The sequence below is a fragment of the Cervus canadensis genome, chromosome 18, assembly GCF_019320065.1.
Source record: "Cervus canadensis isolate Bull #8, Minnesota chromosome 18, ASM1932006v1, whole genome shotgun sequence".
NCBI classification, from domain to species: Eukaryota; Metazoa; Chordata; class Mammalia; order Artiodactyla; family Cervidae; genus Cervus; species Cervus canadensis.
The window spans coordinates 13,298,990-13,324,096 of NC_057403.1; the positions used below are offsets into that span (position 1 = coordinate 13,298,990).

Consider the following 25,107-nt stretch of genomic DNA (forward strand, 5'->3'; position numbering starts at 1 on the left):
CCGTAATTCAAGAGCAGCCCAATCTGGTTGATTTTTAAATTTTCTTTTTTCTTTTTTTGTTGAATTCTAATTGATTTAAGATGTTGTTAATTCTTGTTGTACATTAGAGTGATTCAGTTCTTCATATACATATATATCTTTTTTTAAAAAAGGATACTAAGTGACACTCCATTATTAAAGTTAAGTTTGAATTTGCCCTTGTGCTGGGTATTCGTTGCTGTGGGGCTTTCTCTCTTGGTGGTGGGTGGCCTTCTCATTGCAGTGCTTCTCTTGTTGCACACTTCAGGCTTTAGTCCTCTATTTAGGACTAGAGTTACTTTGTGCCCTAAGATCAAGGTCTTCCTTCCAGGTCTGTCCAAGAAACCCTCTCTCACAGCCCGGGGGGGGCCCGTGGTGAGGTCAGGAGAGAACGTGACCTTGCTCTGCAGCTCTGAGAGCGCCTTTGACCAGTTCCATCTGCTCAGGGACGGGGAGAACCTTGGGCGCCCGCTCGCGGGAGGGCGGGGCCCCCGAGGAGCACTCCAGGCAGCGTTCCCTCTGGGTCCTGGGACCCCAGCCCACAGCGGGGCCCACAGGTGCTACGGCTCCCTCACTCGCTCTCCCTACCTGTGGTCAGACCCCAGCGACCCCCTGCTCCTGTGTGTCACAGGTGAGGACCCTCCTCCTGGCCCAGCTTTCTTGTTGCTCTTCAGTCGCTATGTTGTGTCCAGCTCCTTGCGACCCCGTGGACTGCAGCTCGACAGACTCCTCTGTCCTTCACTTTCTCCCCTTCGTGGATCACAGCCTTGTCCTGGTAAACGGGCTTGTGTAACTCAATGAAGCTATGAGGCATGTCATGCAGGGCCGCCCAAGACAGATGGGTCATAGTGAAGAGTGCTGACAAAACGTGGCCCCCTGGAGGAGGATATGGCAACCCACTCCAGGATCCTTGCATTGAGAACCCATGAAGAGTTCCATGCTTTACAATATAGTAAATGAGATTGCGCTGTGCAAAAAGTCCATTTCGCTTTTTCCATGACATCTTACTGTATCATGAGCTCTATCTTAAGGGCCCTGTGCTGGTGTCAGGGAACCTTTGGGCTTCTGGAGAAATGGAGGCAATGAGAACCAGAGAGAAAGAGAGATGGTCAATGGTATCTCAACCCTCTTCCACCTCCTGTATGGATGCTCCACATCAGAGTACTGTCTATCCAGGCAGATAAAGAAAAGGGTCAGGGTAGACCCAGGAGGAGGAGAGGCTGGGCTGCTTTGGGAAGATCAGAGATTGCATCTGCCCCTTGCTCTTAGTGTTTTCCCGAAGCACCTCTGACATACAGGTGATTTCCCAATTAAGGAGCATAGATATTCATTCCTGGAGCAGAGAGAATGTCTCTTGCTTACAGCTTTCTTTCACCACCAGGCATATCCTTCCTGCCTCCTTCCACCAGCACTTTTTCAGGACGGAGGATCTACTCAACACATTCATGGGGAGGGACCAGAAGCTCTCCCCTCCCCCATCAGTGCTCTGGGGGATGACAGAGTCAAAAGACAGGCAGGAGGTCAACCTTCCAGAAAGAATAGTTCTCATTCAGTGGGTATGAGGAAGGTTACCTGCTCACCCCTTCTGTCTTCTTTCTCCTAGGATCCACTAAAAGTACTTGCCCATCAACCATGGATCCACACACCACAGAAGGTAAGCAAGATGGTCTCCTATGTCAGCAAGTGTCGAGAAGACAGAGGGTTCCTGTGTGAGTGTTGGTTCTACCACCTCACAGCTCCGTGACTTTGGGCTCCTCAATGTTCCTGTAATGTCAGCATTTGAGATCATGGTCTGGATTAGAACAAGAGGGGGCATTGAGTTTCTCATGCTCTGGGACAGGGAATTTCTAAATTGGACAAAGTTGGTCTGAGTGACCTGACCCCATGCTTAAGGGAGATGCTTACCCTCCCTCCACCAGGATCTTTGGGGAAGGATGGTGGGGGTGGGGGGACAAGAGGAGAATTCTAGGGAGCACTTTAATATGTGCTATTCTTTTGCTATTGTTTTATGAAATAAACATTCCACAGTTCAGAAATAGAAGTGTCCTGTCTTCTTGAGGATTCCATTCCAGCTATATGTGGATGGAGGGGGAAATGTATTGAGGATTAAAGCAGCCCCCATTCATGCAAAAATACCATGCCTTGTCATACGGGCAGCAGAGAAAAACTGCATCGGTGCCCGGGGGACCTTGGTTCAGACCTCTGCTGGTCTTGCACAGCCTCTTTACTTTATCCACTGCTAGCATCTCTCCTGGATGCTTTGGTGCCTCCTGGGAACTGGAGACCATAACTGATCAGGTTGAGAGCTGCTGACACACTTTGACACAAGGATACAATAAATCCTGTGTGTAGGGGCAGGGTGTATGCAACAAATAACCAGAACTTTTCCCGTTCGCTTGTTGGCAGAAGGAAAGCTTCCTCAAGGCCAATCCAGCCAGCTTCACCTTCTCCTTAGGCTTTCCGTAGCCTTCATCTATACCAGCATCTTCCTCGCTGTTCTTGTCTGTCACTGGTTAACCAAAAAGTAAGTGTGAAGAGCCAAACTGTCACTGGTGTTCTACCCAAAATCATAAGTCTGAAGGAGGGAAGGACAGTGTCATCTGACCCAGGGGGAGGTGGGCTCACAGCGGAGAAGCGCATTTTCACTTCCTGTAGGTTAAAACCTGATTTACCTTTGTAATCCCTGAGGGAATATCTTGCAGAGAACCATGGATCCCTGTTCTTTATATGAAAATATGTGTTTATTTCTGGCTGCAGCAGGTCTTAGCAGCAGCATGGGGGATCTTAATTGTGGTGCTGAGGTGTGGTTCAAGGCTCCAGAGCTCGCGGGCTCAGCACTTGCAGCCTTTGGTGCTTAGCTGCTTCCCAGCACGTGGGGTCTCGGTTCTCCCACCAGGGATGGAACCCACACTCTCTGCACTGGGAGGAGGACTCTTTATCCCCGGCCACCAGGGACATTCCAAGCCCTGTTCTTCCTTCCAGCCACAGCCATCTGTTCTTCTCCCCTTTATGATCTTGGGAGTCTGCTGATACACATTAGAGGATGGTCCATAACAGAAGACTTAGGGTGGGCTCCGTGTGTTTGCACAGGTTCCAGAGAGAGTCCGTCAGTGGCTGGGCTTGTATATGGAGTGGTTTTTTGTTGTTGTTGTTTTTAAGTGGACTAGACAGGCTAAGCAACCTGGTGCAACCCCTGCTTTTTTTGGCTTTGATGTGCCCACCAAAGATATGGAGGTCTAGAAGAACCGCCCTCACCCCACAATCCTTGACTCTCTTCCATTCGCAGATGTCGCCATCATGGAAGGAGAGCCCAAGGAAGATCAAACAGTGAGCAGTGAGGTGATTCCTCCCTGCCCAAACCCTTGCCATAGCCTGAGCCCCTCCAATGCCCAATGCCCCAGCCTTCGAAGATCGCATCTCATTCCATCATTCACACCTCCTTCCTCTCAGGACCTTGTAGCAGAAGATGTGATATTCGCCCACTTGAACCACAGGAGCCTCTCTGAGAGACTGTTCACTCCCGCTCTGCTGAGCCCCATGCACCCCTCTGCTGAGTCCAGTGTCTATGAGGAACTCGATGTAAACCAAGGCCATGCTGAGTCCTGACTTGGCCCCATCCTTTGGGCACAGAGAGTGTTATAAATTGAAGAGCTAGATCTCTTTTTAAAGGGGTTCCTCCGTGGACACTCCTCCTCCTCCAAAGCAGCCCAGCAGCTCTGAGGTGAACAGTGGAGTCCAAGAATTATAGGATTGTCATCAGATGTCCCACCACCTCTTAGTAATCCCCTGGCTATACTAATATTCTATTTTAACTATCTAACATTTTGGGAGAAGTTATTCTAATCAATTGCACATACTGGGTAGGTTACCATGATCATCCTACTTTTTTGAGAATTCCAGTAAAGGATAAAAATTTGCAAGTTGAGCCTTCAAATTATTCAGTTTAAAATAAAATAAAGCCAATTAAAACAGAAACCTCTGTTCAGTAATAGTTTACAAGGATGAACTTATTTACAAGACAGAAAGAGACTTGTAGACTTAGAGAACAAACTTAGAGTTACAGAGGGAAAGGGTGGGGGAGAGATAGATTGGAAGTTTAAGATTGACATGTGCACACTGGCGTATTTAAAACAAAGTGCTTTCTATGAAACAATAATAAAAGCAATGCAAGTTGGCAAACTAAAAAGATGAAGTTATTCTGTTTGAGATATCCAGTGTGGTGCCACTTGTCAGAAGAGGCTGCGTGTGTGCGTGCTAAGTCGGTTCAGTCATGTTTGACTCTTTGGGACACCATGGGCAGTGTGTAGCTCACTAGGCTCCTCTCTGCATGGGATTCTCCAGGCAAGCATCCAGAATGGGTTGCCACTCCCTTCTCGAGGGGATCTTCTTGACCCAGGGATTGAACCCATGTCTCTCATGTCTCTTGCATTGGCAGGTGGATTCTTTACCACTGAGCCACCGGGGAAGCCCCTCAACCTTTTCCCAGCTGTGGGCACTGAGGGTGCTGGGATTCCAGGGGTGGAAACAGGACAACAAAACCCCCTCAGTCTGGACCTGCACTGGCCGATAGAGTACTTACCCAGCCACGCGGTGCAGACAGTGACTCTACACGAATATGAAAAAAACGTTCAGTTCTTCAGTCACACCCACCAGGTTTCAAGTGCTCAGTAGCGTCATGTGGCCAGGTGCCAGGGTGCTGGACAGAGCAGATGTTTCAACAGAAAATTCTTCTGGACATTGCACTCCAGATCACTGAAGGGCTACCGAGGGAACACTCACCCCAGGGAGGCTTTGCATGTGGTGTGATAATACATCAATAATTGCGAGTTTTGTCTTTTTTGCTTCTTTTTACCAAAGCAAAGGATTTGAGAATCTCATGCGTTTTAAATTATCAACTGGTGGCACGATGTGGCCTGGCTCACCCAAACGGAGGGCTGAAGAGCATAAGACCATGAGGACCCCAGTGTGAACTGAGCTGGCAAATGGGGTGAAGGTCAAGCTCCACAGAGCCTTAGCTGCTCGTTGAGCTCTCTGTGTGTGATCTTTTCCTGCCTTAGGACTAAATCGCCCAAGAACTGTTTTAGTAAGAGAAACGTCAGGATCGCTAGAAATGAAGACATGCTGTGGCTTCATTTCTTGTTGCCTTTGTGAGTGAGCACACACCATACTGCTGTGTGATATATCTGAATGTGCAATCATTTCATAATATATGTTTAGTTCAGTTCAGTCCCTCACTCGTGTCTGACTGCCACCCCATGAACTGCAGCATGCCAGGCCTCCCTGTCCATTACCAACTCACTAACTGCACTCAAACCCATGTCCATTGAGTCGGTGATGCCATCCAATCATCACATCCTCTGTCGTCCCCTCTCCTCCTGCCCTCAATCTTTCCCAGCATCAGGGTCTTTTCAAATGAGTCAGCTCTCCTCATCAGGTGGCCAAAGTATTGGAGTTCCAGCTTCAACATCACTCCTTCCAATGAACTCCCAGGACTGATCTCCTAGGATAGACTGGTTGGATCTCCTTGCAGTCCAAGGGACTCTCAGGAGTCTTCTCCAACACCACAGTTCAAAAGCATCAATTGTTCAGCGCTCAGCTTTCTTTATGGTCCAACTCTCACATCCATACATGACTACTGCAAAAACCATAGCCTTGACTAGTCGAATCTTTGTTGACAATGTAATATCTCTGCTTTTTAATAAGCTGTCTAGGTTGGTCACAACTTTCCTTCTAAGGAGTAAGTGTCTTTTAATTTCATGGCTGCGATCACCATATTCAGTGATTTTGGAGCCCAGAAAAATTAAATCAGCCACTGTTTCCACTGTTTCCCCATGTATTTGCCATGAAGTGATGGGACCAGAGGCCACGATCTTAGTTTTCTGAATGTTGAGCTTTAACCAACTTTTTCACTCTCCTCTTTCACTTACATCAAGAGGCTCTTTAGATCTTCTTCACTTTCTGCCATAAGGGTGGTGTCACCTGCATATCTGAGGTTGTTGATATTTCTCCTGGCAATCTTGATTCCAACTTGTGCTTCCTCCAGCCCAGCGTTTCTCATGATGTTCTCTGCATATAAGTTAAATGAGCAGGGTGACAATATACAGCCGTGACGTACTCCTCTTCCTATTTGGAACCAGTCTGTTGCTCCATGTCCAGTTCTAACTGTTGCTTCCTGACCTGCATACAGGTTTCTCAAGAGGCAGGTCAGGTGGTCTGGTATTCCCATCTCTTTCAAAATTTCCCACAGTTTACTGTGATCCACACAGTCAAAGGCTTTGGCATAGTCAATAAAGCAGAAATAGATGTTTTTCTGGAACTCTCTTGCTTTTTTGATGATCGAGATGATGTAGGCAATTTGATCTCTGGTTCCTCTGCCTTTTCTAAAACCAGCTTGAACATCTGGAATTTCACGGTTCACGTATTGCTGAAGCCTGGCTTGGAGAATTTTGAGCATTACCTTACTAGCGTGTGAGATGAGTGCATTTGTGTGGTAGTCTGAGCATTCTTTGGGATTGCCTTTCTTAGGGATTGGAATGAAAACTGACCTTTCCCAGTCCTGTGGCCACTGCTGAATTTTCCAAATCTGCTGGCATACTGAGTGCAGCACTTTCACAGCATCATCTTTCAGGATTTGAAATAGCTCAGCTGGAATTCCATCACCTCCATTAGCTTTGTTTGTAGTGATGCTTTACCAAAAACACACACATGGAAAATGGGCCATTTACCATTTGTGTTTTCTCTCATATCATCTCTTCTGAGAACACTCGGACTCAACAAGTTCCTTTTCTACTCCTAATCGAAAGTAGACACAAAGGTAGATGCTATCATTTTCATCACTTGTTAATGGGTTTTTGCCTTATTAAGGGGCAATTTTAATATGAAAAATCCACATAAATCACTTAGAATGCTGGTTGACACACCCATGTTGGAATAATTGAAGATCAAGGACAATTTCTTCTTAATTTTAAAGAAAAGTAAATTTATACTCTCATTTCCTTTTTCTCTATAGCTGCTAATAACATGTGATCATCATAAATTTTTTATCATAGAGTCTTTTGCTTGTATATTCCATTTCTCTTAAAAATATTCTCCATCATCCTTGAACAGTGGACAGCACTGCACATGACCACCACCAACAACCCTCTCCCCTCAGTAACTCCTTGTGTCCCCAGGGGTCTAGGGAATGTTCTTTTCTCTCTAGAATGTACTCCCTCCTACCCCAAGGCTCTCCACCTCCTCAAGTATCTCTTCCCTCAAGTACAGTGTAGACGCTGTTGTTGTTGTTCAGTCACTAAGTCATGTGTGACTTTTGTGACCATGGACTGCACCTCGCCAGGCTTGTCTGTCCTTCACTATCTCCCAGAGTTTGCTCAATCTCAAGTCCATTGAGTCAATCATGCCATCCAATCATCTCATCCTCTGTCACCCTCTTCTCCTCTTGCCCTCAATCTTTCCTAGCATCACGGTCTTTTCCATTACTCAGTTCTTTGCATCATGTGGTCAAATTATTGAAGCTTCAGCTTCACCATCAGTCCTACCAATGAATACTCTCAGGGTTGAATTCCTTTAGGATTGATGGGTTTGATCTCCTTGCTGTCGAAGGGACTCTCAAGAGTCTTCCCCAGCACCACAGTCTAGAAGCATGTTCTTCAGTGCTCGGCCTTCTTTACGTCCAGCTCTCAAATCCGCATGTGCTGACTAGGAAACCATAGCTCTGACTAGAAGGACCTCTGTTGGCACAGTGCTTTCTAATGCACTGTCTCGGGTTGTCATAGCTTTTCTTCCAAGGAGAGGGGTCTGTTAATTTCATGGCTGTAGTTACTATCTCAGTAATTTTGGAGCCCAAAAAAAGAAAATCTGTCACAGTTGCCACTTTTCCCCTAAATTTTTTGTTTGTTTGTTTGCCATGAAGTGCTGGGACCAGAGGCCATGCATTTGATTTCTTCGAATGTCTACAGTGTAGACATAGACCCCAGTTATTCTCATATTTCTTCTTTTAAAAAATAATTGATTATTAGCATTTGATGCCCGCATGCTGCAGAATCTGAGTTCTTCAAGCACCTACAGAAGTTGGCTTACCTGGGTCATGGGTGTATTTCTGCTGTGTGACACCAGTGCCTGGTACACAGTAGGTGCTCTGCAATACTTTATGAACTGACCCAAGATGAGAAGTAAATTCCATTTCTGGAGGGGACTGGGAAAATAAATCTCTGAGTCCTAGTTGGAGCCAGACTGTCTGGGGCTGAATCAGGATGAGAACCTGGATCCCACCCTTAGAGCAGGCGGTCAGACCGGGCAGAAAGTGAGAGGTGGGACCTCAGGTCTAGAGTGAGATGCCTCCTGAGCCCTGCCTGGAGACATCAGAGCCAGGTCCACGGAGGGGCCCCCATTGCTGTGGGTCGACAGCCATGGGAACCCAGAGGGGTGGTGGCAACCCCCCCCCCACAGGGACCACATCCTGTTTGTCCTCTAGGGCCCCGTGGTCTCCTCATCTGTACAGGACGGGGGCGGAGGTGTCTGGACGCTCAGAGCTGCAGACATGCCTTCCATCCTCCCTGGGCTTCCCTGCATCAGCCAGATGTGGAGGGCAGGAGGGGAACACAGGAGGGCACGGGACGCCCACCCCCCACCCACAGTTCACGGTAACCTCAGGGCTCAGGCAGCTGGAGGGACCAGGGATCCTGATGGAGAGAGAATCACTCCAAGCTTTTGGTGGCAAATCTATCACTTCCAGGGCTGAGTCTGGGCCAGAGGACCCCGAACCCTGCAAGTGAGTCTTCCCAGGGCTCCTGTGTCCCCATGTCTCACTTCAGTCCCAGGAAATCAGTGGGGGAGGAGGTGAGGACACTGGGATTCTAGAGTGATGCTGGTGAAACCTGGAAGGGCTCCCGAGCTGAGCTGGGGAGTGAGGGGTGGGGAGCTCCTGGGCTCAGCCTCTGACTTCCTTCCAGGGACCTCCCACAAACCCACCATCTGGGTTGAGCCTCTTTGGGTAGCTCAAGGTGCCCGTGTGAATACACCGTGTGCAGAGTTGGAGTGTGAGAGTGAGTACACAGACCATCATGGAGTATGCTGCAGTTGGCTTGCACTATTTAGTGAAGGAAATGGCGACGCATTCCAGTATTCCTGCCTGGAAAATCCCATGAACATTGGAGCCTGCCAGCCTACAGTCCATAGGGTTGCAGAGTCGGACACAATGGACTGACTTCATTTTCTTTCACTTTGTTTTAAAGTTTATTCATTTTACTGGTTCCATCTTTTAACCTCATAAATATATTTTATTGAAGTGTAGTTGACTTACAGTGTTTCAGGTGCACCCCAAGGTGAGTTTCAGTTATACAAATACGCATACATTATTTTTCAGATTATTTTCCATTTTAGGTTATGGCAACATATTGACTATGGTTCCCTGTGCTATACAGTAAATCTTTCCTGCTTGTTGCACATCTTTTTTTAATTAGAAACCTAGCATTGTGTTCAAACTCCTATTTTAAAGTTAATGATATATTCCACCTCAGTGTTATGTTACACTGGCAGTGAAAGCACGATGCCAAAACCCCACCAGGTCCACGTTAAAAGTAAATGGAAAACAGCGGCTACATTAATTGTGGGAGGAAATATTGAATCATATGATGTTACTGCTGGGCTTCCCTGGTGACTCAGAAGATAAAGAATCTGCCTGCAATGCGGGAGACCTGAGCTCTATCCCTGGATTGGGAAGATCTCCTGGAGAAGGAACTGGCAACCCACCCCAGTATTCTTGCCTAGAGAATCCCCATGGGCAGAGGAACCTGGCGGGCTGCAGCCCGTGGGATCACAAAGAGTCACACATGACTCAGGGACTAAGACTATTCTCAAGGCTCTGAACTTGAAAGGTATTACACTTTCCCTTTTGTAAAGAGATAAAAAGTGGCAGAGCAGACAGAACCTTCTGTCTTGTTGGGGGCTTAAAGGGACAGCATGACCAGACCTGCATGGACAGCTTTGAGAACAAAGGATTCCAAGATTAAAAGTTTTCCACAGTGGAGGGGACATAACTATAGCTATGGCTGATCCATGTTGATGTATGGCAGAAACCTATAATATTGTAGTTGTCCTTAAATTAAAAATAAATAAATTAAGGGAAAAAAGCTTGCAACAGGACTTCCCTGGTGGTCCAGTGGTTGGGAATCTGCCTGCCAATGTGGGGGACACTGGCCCGATCCCGGGACCGAGAGGATTCCACATGCCTCGGGGCACTTAAGCCCGAGGGCCACAAGCTCGTGTTCCTTGAGAGGGTGCTCCACAACAAGAGAAGCCACTGCAAGGAGAAGACCCTGCACCACAGCAAAGAGCAGGCCCCCTTCCCACAACTAGAGAAAGCCTGTGCACACTGATGAACACCCAGTGGAGGCATCAATTAATTAATAAAAGTTTGCAACAATCAGCCACACCTCCTCCCCCTTTAGAGAGTGTGTGTGTGTGTGTAAGTGTCGAAGTGTGAGTCACAGGTGGGTGTTTAATCTGTATAGCTCTCTCTCCTCCTTGGAATTTTCTTCCCAATGAGCTAGGGTTATTTTACATTCAGTAAATACTGACCAACCCTCTCCACCCACCGAAAAGCCCATCTAACTCAGGTAAGATGATTCTTTGGGGCACGAGTTTACCATCTCGTTGGTCTGCTGGATTTCCAAATAAAGTCACTATTCCTTTCCTGAAGATCTCATCACTTTGTCCCATGACAAGCAATGTGAGGCTGCACTCAGAGCACATTCATGAGACATCAGCAGAGGTGTTGTTCATTTTAGACAAAACCAAAGACATCACTCTCACAACTGATATCTGTGGCTTAAAAGAAGAATCGCAGATGGCCAACAGGCATATGAAAAGATGCTCAGCATTGCTCACTAGTAGAGAAAGGCCAACTGACACTGCGATGAGGTACCACCTCATACCAATCAGAGTGGCCATCATTAAACAGTTGACGAATAACAGATGCAGGAGAGGCATGTGGAGAAGAAAGAAACCCTCTTACACTTTTGGGGAATGTAAAGTGGTTCAGCCACTGTGGCAGAAAATATGGAAGTTCCTCAAAAAAAGCAAAAACAGAGTTTCCATATGATCCAACAATTCCAGTCCCGAGCATATATCTGGACTAAAACTATACCTTGAAAAGATTCATGCACCCTTGTGTTCATAGCAGCACAACTTGAAATAGTCAAGACATGGGAACAGAATAAATTTCCACCAACAGATGAATGGATAAAGAGGATGTTGTATATGCCTATACACACACACAATGGAATACTACTCAGACATTTAAAAAATGAAATCATGCCATTTGCAGCAGCATGGATGGACCAGGAGATTGACATATTAAGTGAAGTAAGACAGAAAGACAAAGACAGTTATCATGTGATATCACCCACTTGTGGAATCTAAAAGGAATGTATCAAGGAAAGAGGAACAGACTCACAGACACAGAGAACAGGCTGTGGTTGCTAAGGGGGAGGGAAGGACTGGGAGTTTGGGATGAGCAGATGAAATCTATTTTTACATAGAAAGGATGAAGAATGAGGTTCTACAGTATGGCACAGGGGATTCTATTCAGCATCTTGCCAAAAATCATAATGGAAAAGAATATATAGGTCTAGCTGAATCAATTTGCTATACAGTGGAAATGAACCATAGTTCATAATTTCCTTTGAATTTTAAAAATTTGTGGTTTATATATCTGCAATGAAATATTACATGGCAAACAGCGAGAGTTTCACTTCTTCTTTTCCTATCTGGATTCCTTTTTTTTCTTTTTCTGCTCTGATTGCTGTGGCCAAAACTTCCAAAACTATGTTGAATAGTAGTGGTGAGACTGGGCACCCTTGTCTTGTTCCTGACTTCAGGGGAAAAGCTTTCAATTTTTCACCATTGAGGGTGATGCTTGCTGTGGGTTTGTCATATATAGCTTTTATTATGTTGAGGTATGTTCTTTCTATTCCTGCTTTCTGGAGAGTTTTAATCATAAATGGATGTTGAATTTTGTCAAAGGTTTTTTCTGCATCTATTGAGATAATCATATGGATTTTATCTTTCAATTTGTTGAAATGTGGTGTATTCCATTGATTGATTTGCAGATATTAAAGAATCCTTTTATTCCTGGGATAAAGCCCACTTGGTCATGATATATGATTTTTTAATATGTTGTTGGATTCTGTTTGCTAGAATTTGGTTAAGGATTTTTGCATCTATGTTCATCAGTGATACTGGCCTGTAGTTTTCTTCTTTTGTGGCATCTTTGTCTGGTTTTGGAATTAGGGTGATGTTGGCCTCACAGAATGAGTTTGGAAGTTTACCTTCTCCTGCAATTTTCTGGAAGAGTTTGAGTAAGATAGGTGTTAGCTCTTCTCTAAATTTTGGGTAGAATTCAGCTGTGAAGCCATCTGGTCCTGGGCTTTTGTTTGCTGGAAGATTTCTGACTACAATTTCCTTGCTTGTGATGGGTCTGTTAAGATCTTCTATATATATATGGGAAATATATGTACATCCATGCTGACTCATGTCAATGTATGGCAAAAACCACTACAATACTGTAAACTACTTAGCCTCCAAATAATAAAAATAAATGGGAAAAAAAGAAATATTACATGGCAGTCAAAATGCACAAACTGAAATGACAAAGAAGACAGATCAATTCTGAAACATTATATTAAGTAAATAAAGGAACTTTCAAGAAAGGTGACTGGACTGTTACTCCATTATATACATAATGATCAAGAGGAGACCAAATTTATTACTTAGGGAGCATCACTAATGTTAACAACCCCCACCTCCAGCAAAATGGAATGGAATCACTGCCCTTACTGAGTTTCTTTTCTGTCTGTGAACAACAGCTGAACAGGGTGTATGTCTGCTCTTGGTGTCCTGAAACAGCTGGGCCGTTTTGTCCCTGATTGGAGTTGATTGGAGATATGCCCCTCATTCAAACATTCTGGAGCTTGGAAGTCTCTACTTGACATATTTTGTGTTCATTTGAGTATGTAGTAAGCAAGGTTGTCCACCTTTTCAGGCAGAACATATCCCCCTCCCAAACAAACACCACCGTGGTCTTTACACACATTATCTTTGTGTACATGTGTGGTCCGTGGATTGGAAGGGGAGCAAGAGAGAGAGAGAGAGTGTGTGTGCAAAGTTTCCACTCACAGTCACAAAATAATTTCAGATGAAGAGTCAGAGAAAGACAAATGCCACATGATATCACTTCTTTGTGACATCTAAAAGAATGAACTTATTTACAAAACAGACTCACAGAGAAAGAAATTATGGTTCCCAGGTGGTATAGTGTCAGGGGGATTAGAAGTTTGGGATTTATATACACAGGGCTATATTTAAAATGGATGACCAACAAGGACCTACTGTTATAACACAGAGAATTCTACTTAATATTCTGTGACTACCTAAGTGAGAAAAGAATTTGAGAACAATAGATGCATGTATATGAATAACTGAATCACATTGTTGTACAGCTGAAAGTAACACAGTCAATTAGTTTCTTAATCACATATATTACAATATAGAATTTTTTACAATTTTCAAAGAGCCATAAAGTGCATGTCTTTTCCTCTCATAAGAATGTAGAATCAAAGTCCGTATTAATGAGCCTTTAATTGGGAACCTCTACTGAGCCTGAAACACGAGGTGAGTACATCGGATTTCTCTTCTGCAACTACTTAACGTTAATGAGATTTATCATGAGCTTGGAGAAAGCTTACTGCATGGTATACACTGAATCACTGTTCCTACTTCATGAGGCAGCAAGATCTGTTCAAATCCTCCTACGTTTATAGTGTTTGGGAAACAACAACTGATGCTCGGGTCATGAGGCCTGCTCAGAGACGAGGCTCAGACAGACTTCCATCCCTGGCGTGAGAAGAGGCTGCCCACCTTCCCCTGTGACCTGCACCAGGCTGACTGTATGAACAACACCGCCCGCCTTCCGCATCCTGTGACTCGGTCAGCTTTGCTCAGTCCTGCCTCCTGCCTCACAGAAGCAGAGCAATGTGGCCCACACTCCTCAGCCTCCTGAGTCTCGGTGAGTCTGGAAAGACCCTGTAGGAGAGGTTTATGGTGGAAATCGGGGGTCTTCACACCACTGACCAGGTTCCCTGGATGAGGATGCAGGGAGCATGGAGTCCATCGGGCCAAGCCATTCTAGAAGGCTTTTCCTTCTAGGATTCTGGGTGAGTCTGAGGATCTGGGCAGCTGTGGGTGAGTCCTCCACATCCCTTATTTCTGTGTTCAGCAGAGCAGGTGGGGCTGAGGCAGATGACACTGAGGGGCAGGGTGAGACCCCTGTCAGTACAGTGACAGCCAAGTGCCCTGTGGATCCCAGGTCCTCTATTGGCCTTGATACTCATCTTCACTCTCCCCAGAGGTTAGCCCGGCTCTGGACTCTGGACCTGAAGGGACAGTGTGAAGTCTGGGAGCTGGGAGCTGGGCCCCCTGAGTGCCATTTCTATCATCAGAGGAAGGCAAGGGGCTACAGCCGACAGACCCCTCTCCAACAAGTTGGCATCTCCAACCGGCCCTTCACAACAGGATCTGCTGGACCGTCCGCTAGACCTGACCCCAGGGGAGGGGCTGGGCATCAGGCAGGGCCACCTGGGCCTGCTCCCACATTTGATGGAGGCTAGCTATCAAAGGAGCGGGGCTCATGGTTTCCTTCCTGCTTTTCAGTCAAGTGGCTTTTTCTCTTCTTACTTGCGTTACTGTAAGTCACTCAGTCATGTCTGACTCTTTCTGACCCCAATGACTGTAGCTCAGCAGGCTCCTACGTCCGTGGGGTTCTCCAGGCAAGAATACTGGAGGAGGTTACCATTACCTTGTCCAGGAGATTTTGCCAACTCAGGGATTGAACCATGCTCTCCTACATGACAGGAATATTTTGTAACATTTGAGCTGCAACAAATGCAACAGGGGAGCCCTTTCACTTCTTTTCCATGTATCAATTTTTCCATAGTGTTTTCCTTTGCCTGCATCATGCAGCTTGCAGGATCTTAGTTCCCTGATCAGGGATCAACCCGAGCCTTCAGCAGAGAAAATGCTGAGTCATAATTACTGGACTGCTAGGGAATCCCTAGTGTCTTGTTTTGAGAGAAACTTTTTCAACATTTTGTCAACCCAAGGAGTGATTCTTATGAATCACTTCTGAGAATCATATTCTTAGAATCTCTGTGATCTCCGTCCTGTGTTGACTATGTCTCTGTCTGTCCCCAAACCCCAGGTGTCCTTGAGAATCAAGGTGATGCACTTTAGGAGAGGAGACTTGCAAGAATTGAAAGGGATGGGCCCATGGGGGCAGGGTGGAGAGGAGATTGTTCCTATTGTCCTCTCAAAGCCTGTGCCTCCTTCTGTCCTAGGTGAATATGACAAGCCCTCTTTGTCAGCCTGGCCAAGCACCGTGGTTCCCTTAGGACAGACTGTGACTCTTCCGTGTCACTCCCGTTCTCCATTTGCAATATTCAGACTGTTCAAAAGAGATGGGACCAGTTTGCCTGAGCTCCAGGGACATCATTTCAACACCTTCACCCTTGGCCCGGTGGCCAGAGAACATGCCGGGTCCTACACGTGTTCTGGAGGCTACCAGTCCCCACACAGTGACGCCCTGCAGATTGTGGTCACAGGTAGGAGCGGTCCAGCCAGCCGGGGATGGCCGAGCCTGCAGGCAATCCTACTATAGGTCCACGTGCCAGTGCAGCCAAGGACGTCCTCAGGATTCCCAGCCAGGACCTAACCAGGGAAAGAGAACCCACTCTGAGAGTTTAAACTCAGGGTGTTGGTAGAGGGAAGGGATGCCCGGCTGAGGAAGGAGGAGCCTCCCTGGGCATTAGTTAGACAGGATGCGGCCACCCCCTGCCAGGAGGGTGGGTGGGAATGACCCTGATCCAGCACCTGTCACCCAGTCGGGAGCTGTAATCCTGTATGAAGGAGCTGGGGTCTGGGGAGAAGTCCCGGGAATGTCTCCAGTGGCATGAGGCGGGTTCACAGATGGGAAATGTTCCCTTTTTTCTCCACTTCCTTCCCTTTGATGCCAGTCATCACCCGTGATATAGGAGATGTGTGTGAAGGGAGCCAGGGTATGAATCCTCAGAAACAGCCAGATCTCAAATGCAAATTATGGATGGGATGAAGCTGAGAGCATGGCAACCCACTCCAGTATTTTCGCCTGAAGAATCCCATGGAGAAAGGAGCCTGACAGGCTCATGGGGTCCGACAGAGTCAGACACAACTGAAGTGACTTGGCATGCATGCATGAAGCTGAGAGCAGATCCAACAGCTACAGAGCTTAGAATAAGCACAGAGGAGGTTAGAGGTCTTGAGCAAAGAGAAAGAGAAAAGCATGAGCCAGACCCGAGAACAAGGCTAGAGAGAATGCCACAGAACAGACAGGAAGGGTAATTGGCTTTGGTGGTTCACGGGGACATTTTTCACACCTTCAGATGTCAGGGGAAGCGCCGAGGCGGGATGACTCACTGAAGCTCACAAACTCTTTGCTCCTAGGTGTGTTCACAAAACCCGCCATCTCAGCCCACCCAGGCCCCCTCGTGCAGGCGGGAGGGAATGTGACCCTACGCTGTCACTCACCACTGCTGCTGGACAAATTTATGCTGCACAAAAAAGGCAGCAATGGGCATTTCCAGAGACGTGGAGAGACGCTCCTGGGTGGGCATGCCCCAGCTCACTTCTCCATTGGCCCCATGACTTTGGCGAGAGCGGGCTCCTACAGATGCTACAGCTCTCTCAGCCGCTCCCCCTATGAGTGGTTAGCCCCCAGTGGCGCCGTGGACATCGTCATCACAGGTGAGTGTGTCCAGACCAGTCCCCTCTGCTGTCTGTGTCACAGAAGCTCTGGTGTCCAGTCCAGCATCAGTACCGGGAGACAATGACAGGCGTGCAGAGATGCTCACACACTCGGGAGAGGGAACAAACCAGAGAGAGACAGGAGGTGTGAACACGGAAGGAAAAGAGAACAGAGTACCTGCCATGTGCTAAAGAGAAGACACAGCCGGTGACAGAGTGAAGGAGCAAGAACGTGAAAGAACGAGCAATGGAGAAAAATGTACCAGAGCAGGGATCCGGGCAGTTCCCGGCTCAGGCAGCCAACGATGGTTGCTTAAGGGGCTGGTTTCCCGCCTTCATGTCAGAGCTCCCTTCCTCTGTCCGGAGCGCTGTGGTACCAGACACCCTAGCAGTCTGGCCCCTGGGTGGTCAGGATGGGGGTGAACAGTTTGAATTTGCTCAGCCTTGTCATTTAACGCATCCTTCTGCACAAAGAGGAAGGAGTGGTCCCTGCCAACCCTCCCCACTAAGGAGTCCCTTTCAGGCCCTGGGGGTGGGCAGGGTAACGCTGAACACTACCTGACATTTGAGGTAGTCAAAGATCGAATGAGATTCTGGCAATCTCCCCGCCATAATGTCTTCTTCTGGGTCAATACCATTTTTTATGATGCTCCCAGCGGTACCTAACAGGTTCCATTTTTCAAGAGAACCCCACATCTCGTTGATTTTTAAAGTATATTTTTTCTTATTCATTTTTGTTGAAGTCTAGTTGATTTATGATGTTGCTAGTTCCTGTTGTACATAAGAGTGATTCAGTTGTTCATTTACCTATATTTCTTTTTTAAAAAAAGAATATTAAGTGACACTCCATTATGAAAGTTACCTTTGAATTTTTCCCTGTTCCAGGTATCCCTTGTTGTGGGGCTTTCCTCCTGGTGGTGGGCGGCCTTTTCATTGCAATGCTTCTCTTGTTGCACACTTCGGGCTTTAGTCCTCTATTTAGGACTAGAGTTACTTTATGCTCTAAGATCAAGGTCTCTTCCTTCCAGGTCGGTTCAAGAAACCCTCTCTCTCAGCCCAGGGGGGGCCCGTGGTGAGGTCAGGAGAGAACATGACCTTGATCTGCAGCTCCGAGCGTGACTTTGACCAGTTCCATCTGCTCAGGGAGGGGAAGAATTTTGGGCGCCTGCTCGCGAGAGGACGGGGCCCCCGAGGAGCACTCCAGGCAGTGTTCCCTCTGGGTCCTGGGACCCCAGCCCACAGCGGGGCCTATAGGTGCTTCGGCTCCTTCACTCACTCTCCCTACACGTGGTCAGACCCCAGCGACCCCCTGCTCCTGTGTGTCACAGGTGAGAACCCTCCTCCTGGCCCATGCTTTGTTGTTGCTCTTCAATCACTAAGTTGTGCCCAACTCTTTTGGACCCTGTGGGCTGCAGGACGACAGACTCCTCTGTCCTTCACTATCTCCACTTCGTGGATCACAGCCTTGTCCTAGTAAAGGGGCTGTGTAACTCAATGAAGCTATGAGCCATGTCGTGCAGAGCCACCCAAGAAAGATGGGTCATAGTGAAGAGTTTTGACAAAACGTGGTCCCCTAGGGGGAAATGGCAATGCACTGCAGTATTCTTCTTTCCAGAACCCCAAGAAGTGTCCCGTGCTTTACAATGCACTAAATAACATTGTGTTGGCCAAAAAGCCCATTTGCTTTTTCCATAATATCTTACTCTGACATAACATCACTGATCTTTATCTCAAGGGCCCTGTGCTGGTGACAGTGGACCTTAGGGCTTCTGGAGAAATGGAGGCAATTAGAACCAGAGAGGACGAGAGATGGTCGATGCCATCTCAACCCTCTTCCACCTCCTGTGTGGATGCTCCACATCAGAGTCCTGTCTATCCAGGCAAATAAATAAAAGGGTCAGGGTAGACCCAGGAGGAGGAGATGCTGGGCTGATTTGGGAAGATCAGAGATTGCTTTAACCCCTTGCTGTTAATGTTTTCCGAGACGCACCTCTGACATACAAGTGATTTCCCATTTAAGGAGCATAGATACTCATTCCTGGAGCAGAGAGAATGTCTCTTGCTTACAGATGTCTTTCATTGCCAGGCATACCCTTCCCGCCTTGTTCCACCATCTCTAAGGCAGGATAGAGGCTGTACACAACGTATTCATGGGGAGGGACCAGAAGCTCTCCTCTTCCCCATCAGTGTTCTGGAGGATGACAGAGTCAAGGACAGGCAGGAGGTCAACCTTCCAGAAAGAACAGTCCTCCTTTGGTGGGGTGAGGAAGGTTACTTGCTCACCTCTTCTGTCTTTTTTCTCCTAGGTTCCACTACAAGTACTTGCCCTTCACCCATGGATCCACACACCACAGAAGGTAAGCAAGAAGGTCTCCTATCTTAACAAATTTCTAAGAAGACATAGGGGTCCTGTGTGAGTGTTGGCTCTTCCAGCTCCCAGCTCTGTGACTTTGGGCTTCTCAGCATCCCTCTCACGTCAGCATTTGAGACTGTGGTGTGCATGAGAACCAGAGGGGACATTGAGATCCTGGGACTTGGAATTTCTAAATTGAAGAAAGTGGGCCAGAGTGACCTGATCCCATGCCTAAGAGAGATGCTTACCCTCCCTCCACCATGATCTTTGGGGATGGATGGGGGCGGCAAGTGGAGAATTTTAGGGAGCACCGTAAATATGTTATTCCTCTGTTAGTGTTTTATGAACTAAGCATTCCACATTCAGAAATAAAAGTGTCAATTCTTCTTGAAGATTCCGATCCAGGTTTATGTGAACGGGGGGCGGGGGTCGGAATGTATTGTGGATTAAAGGGGTCTCCATTCATGGAAAAACACCATGCCTTGTCGTGGGAGAGCACAGAAAAACTGCATTGGTGCCCAGTGGACCTTGATTCAGACCTCTGCTCGTCTTGCACGGCCCCTTTACTTTATCCACTGCTAGCATCTCTCCTGGATGCTTTGGTACCTCCTGGGAAGTGGAGACCATAACTGATCAGGCTGACAGATGCTGACAGTTTGACGCAAGGATACAATAAAACCAGTGTGTAGGGGCACAGTGTTCGCAATGAAAAACCAGACCTTCCGTTTGCTTGTTGACAGAAGCAGGGCTTCCTCAAGAACGCTCCAGCGCACTGTACATCGTCCTTGGCCTTGCCATAGCCTTCACGTCTACCATCATCCTCCTCGCTGCTCTTGTCTGTCACTGTTGTTCTACCCAAAATCGTAAGTCTGAAGAAGCAAACTCAGCATCATCTGACCCAAAGGGAGGTGGGCTCATAGCAGAGAATGAGGTTTTCACTTCCCATAGGTTAAAAACTCATTTCCGGTGTTGTTACCCTGAGGGAACATCTTCCAGAACCCCATGGAACCCTGTTCTTTTTATGAAAATATGTGTTGATTTCTTCTTGGCTGCATCATGTCTTTGCAGCAGTGGGGGATCCTCATTGCAGTCTGGGGTGTGGTTCAGCCTCCAGAGCTCGTGCGCTCAGCTGTTGCAACACGTGGGGCTTAGTTGCTTCAAGACATGTGGGATCATAGATCTCCCACCAAGGCTAGAACCCAGGCTGCCTGCACTGGAAGATGGACACTTAATCTCTGGACACCAGGGACATTCCAAGCCCTGTTCTTCCCTCAGCTACAACCATCTGTTCTTCTCCCCTACCTGATCTTGGGAATCTGCTGATATGCAGAGGAGGATGGTCCATAACAGAAGATGTAGGATGGGTCTGTGGGTTTGCACAGGTTCCTGAGACAGTCCGTGAATGGCGGGCTTGTATATGGAATGTCTTGCTTTTGTTTTATTTAGTGGAGTAGACAGACTCAGCAACCTGGGGCACACCCCTGCTTTTTTTCTGGATTTGATATCCCCATCAAAGTCACGGAGATCTGGAATAACTGCCTCCACCCCCATGATCCTTGACTCTCTTTCATTCACAGATCTTGCCATCATGGACGGAGAGCCCCAGGAGAACCAAGCAGTGAGCGGTGATGTGAGTCCTCCCAGCCCAAACCCTTGCCATAGCATCAGCCCTTCCAATGCCCAATGTCACAGCCTTCGAAGATCACGTCTCAGTCCATCATTCACACTTCCTTCCTCTCAGGACTCTCCAGCAGAAGATGTGATATACACCCACTTGAACCTTGGGACCATCTCTGAGAGACTGAATACTCACACTCCACTGAGCCCCATTCACCCCTTCCCCGAGCCCAGTATCTATGAAGAATTCAATGTAAAGAAAGACCATGCTGAGCCCTGACCTGGCCCCAGGCTGTGAGCTCACAGAGTGCTACAAATCAAAGACTTAGATCTCTTTTTAAAGAGGTTCCTCTGTGGACACTCCTCCTCCTCCTCCAAAGCAGCCCAGCACCTTTGAGGTGAACAGTGGAGTCCAAGATTGCAGGATCATCTTCAAAAATCACACAACCTCTAAGTAATCTCCTGTCTCTTCTAGGACTCCATTTTATCTATCTCACTGTTTGGGGAGATGGCATAATCAATCACACATACAGGGTAGGTTGATATAATCATGTTACTTTTTCTAAAATTCCAAAAAGCATAAAAAATTTCCCAGTTGATTCTTGAAATTATTCAGTTAAAAAACACACACACACAAAACCAATAAATAAGATATCTATTCTAATGTTTCAAAAGGATGAGTTTATTTACAAAAATGAAAAGACTTGTAGCCTTAGAGAACAATCTTAGAGTTATAGAGGGGAAGGGTGAGGGCAGAGATAGATTGGAAGTTTAAGATTGACATGTGCACACTGCTATATTTAAAATGCTTTCCATGAAAACTAATAAAAGCAATGCTAGATGGCCTAATAAAAACATAAAGTATATTCTGTTTGAGATAGTCAGTGTGGTGTCACTAGCCATATGAGGCTGCCTGTGTGCATGCTAAGGCAATTCAGTCATAACTGACTCTTTGCAACCCATGGGTAGTATGTAGTTCGATTGGTTCCTCTGTGCATGGGATTCTCCAGGCAAGAATCCTGGAGTCGGTTGCCATTCCCTTCTCAAGGGGATCTTCTTGACCCAGGGATCGAAGCCACATCTCTCATGTCTCTTGCATTGGCAGGTGGGTTCTTTACTACTGAGCCATCGAGGAAGCTGCCTCAATCTTTTCCCAGCCATGTGCACTGAGGCTGCTGGGGATCAAGGGGTAGAAACAGGACAACAGAATCCCCCTCAGTCTGGATCTGCACTGGCCGATAAAGTACTTACCCAGCCACGTGGTACAGACACTGACTCTACACCTGTGGGAAGTAGAGCATTCAGCTCTTCAGTCACACCCACCACGTTTCAAGTGCTCAGTAGCATCATGTGGCCAGGTGCCAGGGTGCTGGACAGGGCAGACGGTTGAAAAGTCCCGTCATCACAGAAAGGTCTACTGGACATTCCACTCCAGATCACTGAAGGGCTGCAGAGGGAACGCTCGCCCTGGGGAGGCTTTGCAAGTGTTGTGTGAATCCATCTATATTTGCACGTTTTGTCTTTTTTGCTTCTTTTCACCAAAGCCAAAGATTTGAGAATCTTGTGCCTTTTAAGTTATGAACTGGTAGCACAATGTGGCTTGTCTCGAGCAAGAGGAGGGCTGAAGATCATAACACCATGAGGACCCCGGTGGGAACTGAGCTGGAAAATAGGCAAAGATCAAGCTCCACGGAGCCTTAGTTGCTCATTGAGCTCTCTGTGTGTGATCTTTCCCCTGGCTTAGAACTAAACTGCCCAAGAACTGTTTTACCAAGAGAAATGTCAGGATCGCTACAAATGAAGACATGCTGGGCTTCTTTTCTTGTTTCTACTGTGAGTGAGCACATACCACACAGCTGTGTGATATATCTGAACGTGCAATCATTTCCTAATACATGTAAGTCAGGTCATTAGCTTCTACACCTCAGGGCTGTATGTCAATTACAACTCAATGAAACTGGATAGATAGATAATATATGTGCTTAGTCTCTTGGTCATGTCCAACTCTTTACGACACGATGGACTGAAACCTTAGAGAACCCTCTGTCCATGGGATTGTCCAAGCAAGAATATTGGAGTGGGTTGCATTTCATTCTTCATGAGGATATGTAGATAGAGAGATAGATCAATAGATTTCAGTGGTGGCTATACCACTTCCTGAGGCAGTTGATGACTTTAGCATGCTATTTCCTGTCTTATTTTTATTTCACTTGAGGGAAGTATATCATATGTATTAGTATATGTGTCTGTCCTTGATCAGGAACTCTGATGAGGACCATTCTTGTCTGAATCCTGGAGTCTCCATTGGTTTACAAGGAGAGCAACATGAAGCATCAAAGGATGCTTTGAAGGGACAGAAATGACTCACATGCTTCACCTCAAGGGGACAGAGACACATCCTGCTTCTTACACACCCTGGCCTGTCCCTGGGAGAAGTAAAGCCTGCCCTCTGGGCCCAGGAGGAAGAGCTGTGCTCTCTTGTGAGAGCAGACTGTACTTTGCAAATCTCCCCAGCCATCCTTGCTCCCCCACCCCGCAGTTCACTAGGTCTCTGAGGGCATCGCTGTTGCCTCCACCCAACCACGGCGGGGAGTGAAGGTCACACTCAACTACTCGACTCTTACATCTCATATTCAATCACGCAGTAAATGAATTCAGCCTCCAGGGTGCCCCTGACTACTGCTGTCCTCTCCATCCACATAGTCCAGCCCACAGCCACACCTGGATCCAGGCCATAACCTCCCTGGGTTCTCAGCTCCAGACCCACACTCCCATCTCCAGTCCACCCTCCACATTTCATCTTTCTAACTCACATTTCAGAATCTGTTTTATGCCCCGAATCCTTCCATGGTGCCCACATCTTCAGGGCAAACCCCAAACTCTTCTACCTGAATTCCAGCCTGCTCATGGTCCTCCAGAGGTGACCCCCGTCAACCTCAGGTCTCACCTTTTCTTCCCTGCCAATGATACTGGTGCAGTTACACCACACACACACACACACACACACACACACACACACACACACAAATGGAAAATAGGCCATTTAACGTTTGTGTGCTCTCTCATATGAGCTCTTCTGAGAACACTCAGACTCAACAAGTTCCTTTTCTACTCTCAATCAAAAGTAGGCACAAAGGTAGACTCTATCATTTCCATCCCTTGTTAATGGGTTTTTGCCTTATTAAGGAGCAATTTTCATACGAAAAATCCACATAAATCATTTAGAATGCTAGTTGACATGCCCGTATTGGAGTAATTGAAGGTCAAGAATTATTTATTTTTAATTAAAAAAAATTACATTTATACTCTCATTTCCCTTTTCTCTACAGCAGTTAATATAATACGACCTTCATAAAGTTTTCTTATCATACAGTCTTTGCTGGTATATTCCATTTTTCCTAAACATAAAACCATCATCCTTGAACAGTGGACAGCACTGTACATGCCCACCACCAACTCCCCCTGCACCCAGAGAGACCCTGTGTCCCAGGGTCTAGGGAATGTTCTTTTCTCTCTAGAATGTACTCCCTCCTACCCCAGGTCTCTCCACCTCCTCAAGCAGCCTCTTCCCTCAAGTACAGTGTAGACGCTGTTGTTCAGTCACTAAGTCATGTGTGACTTTTGTGACCATGGACTGCAGCACGCCAGGCTTCTCTGACCTTCACTATCTCCCAGAGTTTGCTCAAACTCAAGTCCATTGAGTCAATCATGCCATCCAACCATCTCATCCTCTGTCACCCTCTTCTCCTCTTGCACTCAATCTTTCCCAGCATCAGGGTCTTTTCCATTAGTCAGTTCTTTGCATCATGTGGTCAAATTATTGCAGCTTCAGCTTCACCGTCAGGTCTACCAATGAATGCTCTCAGGGTTGATTTCCTTTAGGATTGATGGGTTTGATCTCCTTGCTGCCCAAGGGACTCTCAAGAGTCTTCCCCAGCACCACAGTCTAAAAGCATGTTCTTCAGGGCTCAGCCTTCTTTACGTCCAACTCTCACATTCGTATGTGCCTACTGTGAACCATAGCTTTGACTATAAGGACCTCTGTTGGCACAGTGATTTCTAATACACTGTCGAGGTTTGTCACAGCTTTTCTTCCCAGGAGAAAGGTCTTTTATTTTTTTTTTTATTTTTTATTTTATTTTATTTTTTTTGAGAAAGGTCTTTTAATTTCATGGCTGCAGTTACTATCTGTAATAATTTTGGAGCCAAAGAAAAGAAAATCTGTCACTGCTTCACTTTTTCCCACTTTTTCTTTTTTCTTTTCTTTTTTTTTTTTTTTTTTTTTT

General features: G+C 46.7%; 1 protein-coding gene across 1 annotated transcript in view; it reads left to right on the forward strand.

Annotated features, from left to right (window-relative positions):
• LOC122421225 (killer cell immunoglobulin-like receptor 3DL1) overlaps nucleotides 1–25,107 on the forward strand; it is a 39,979-nt gene that overhangs the window by 11,892 nt on the left and 2,980 nt on the right. Inside the window, exons 5-13 of the mRNA XM_043437098.1 lie at nucleotides 350–649; nucleotides 1,622–1,672; nucleotides 2,425–2,542; nucleotides 14,040–14,083; nucleotides 14,224–14,259; nucleotides 15,411–15,674; nucleotides 16,552–16,851; nucleotides 17,880–18,179; nucleotides 19,158–19,208. Of these exons, the coding sequence (XP_043293033.1) occupies nucleotides 350–649; nucleotides 1,622–1,672; nucleotides 2,425–2,542; nucleotides 14,040–14,083; nucleotides 14,224–14,259; nucleotides 15,411–15,674; nucleotides 16,552–16,851; nucleotides 17,880–18,179; nucleotides 19,158–19,208 (1,464 nt within the window). The remainder of the gene's footprint in view (nucleotides 1–349; nucleotides 650–1,621; nucleotides 1,673–2,424; nucleotides 2,543–14,039; nucleotides 14,084–14,223; nucleotides 14,260–15,410; nucleotides 15,675–16,551; nucleotides 16,852–17,879; nucleotides 18,180–19,157; nucleotides 19,209–25,107) is intronic.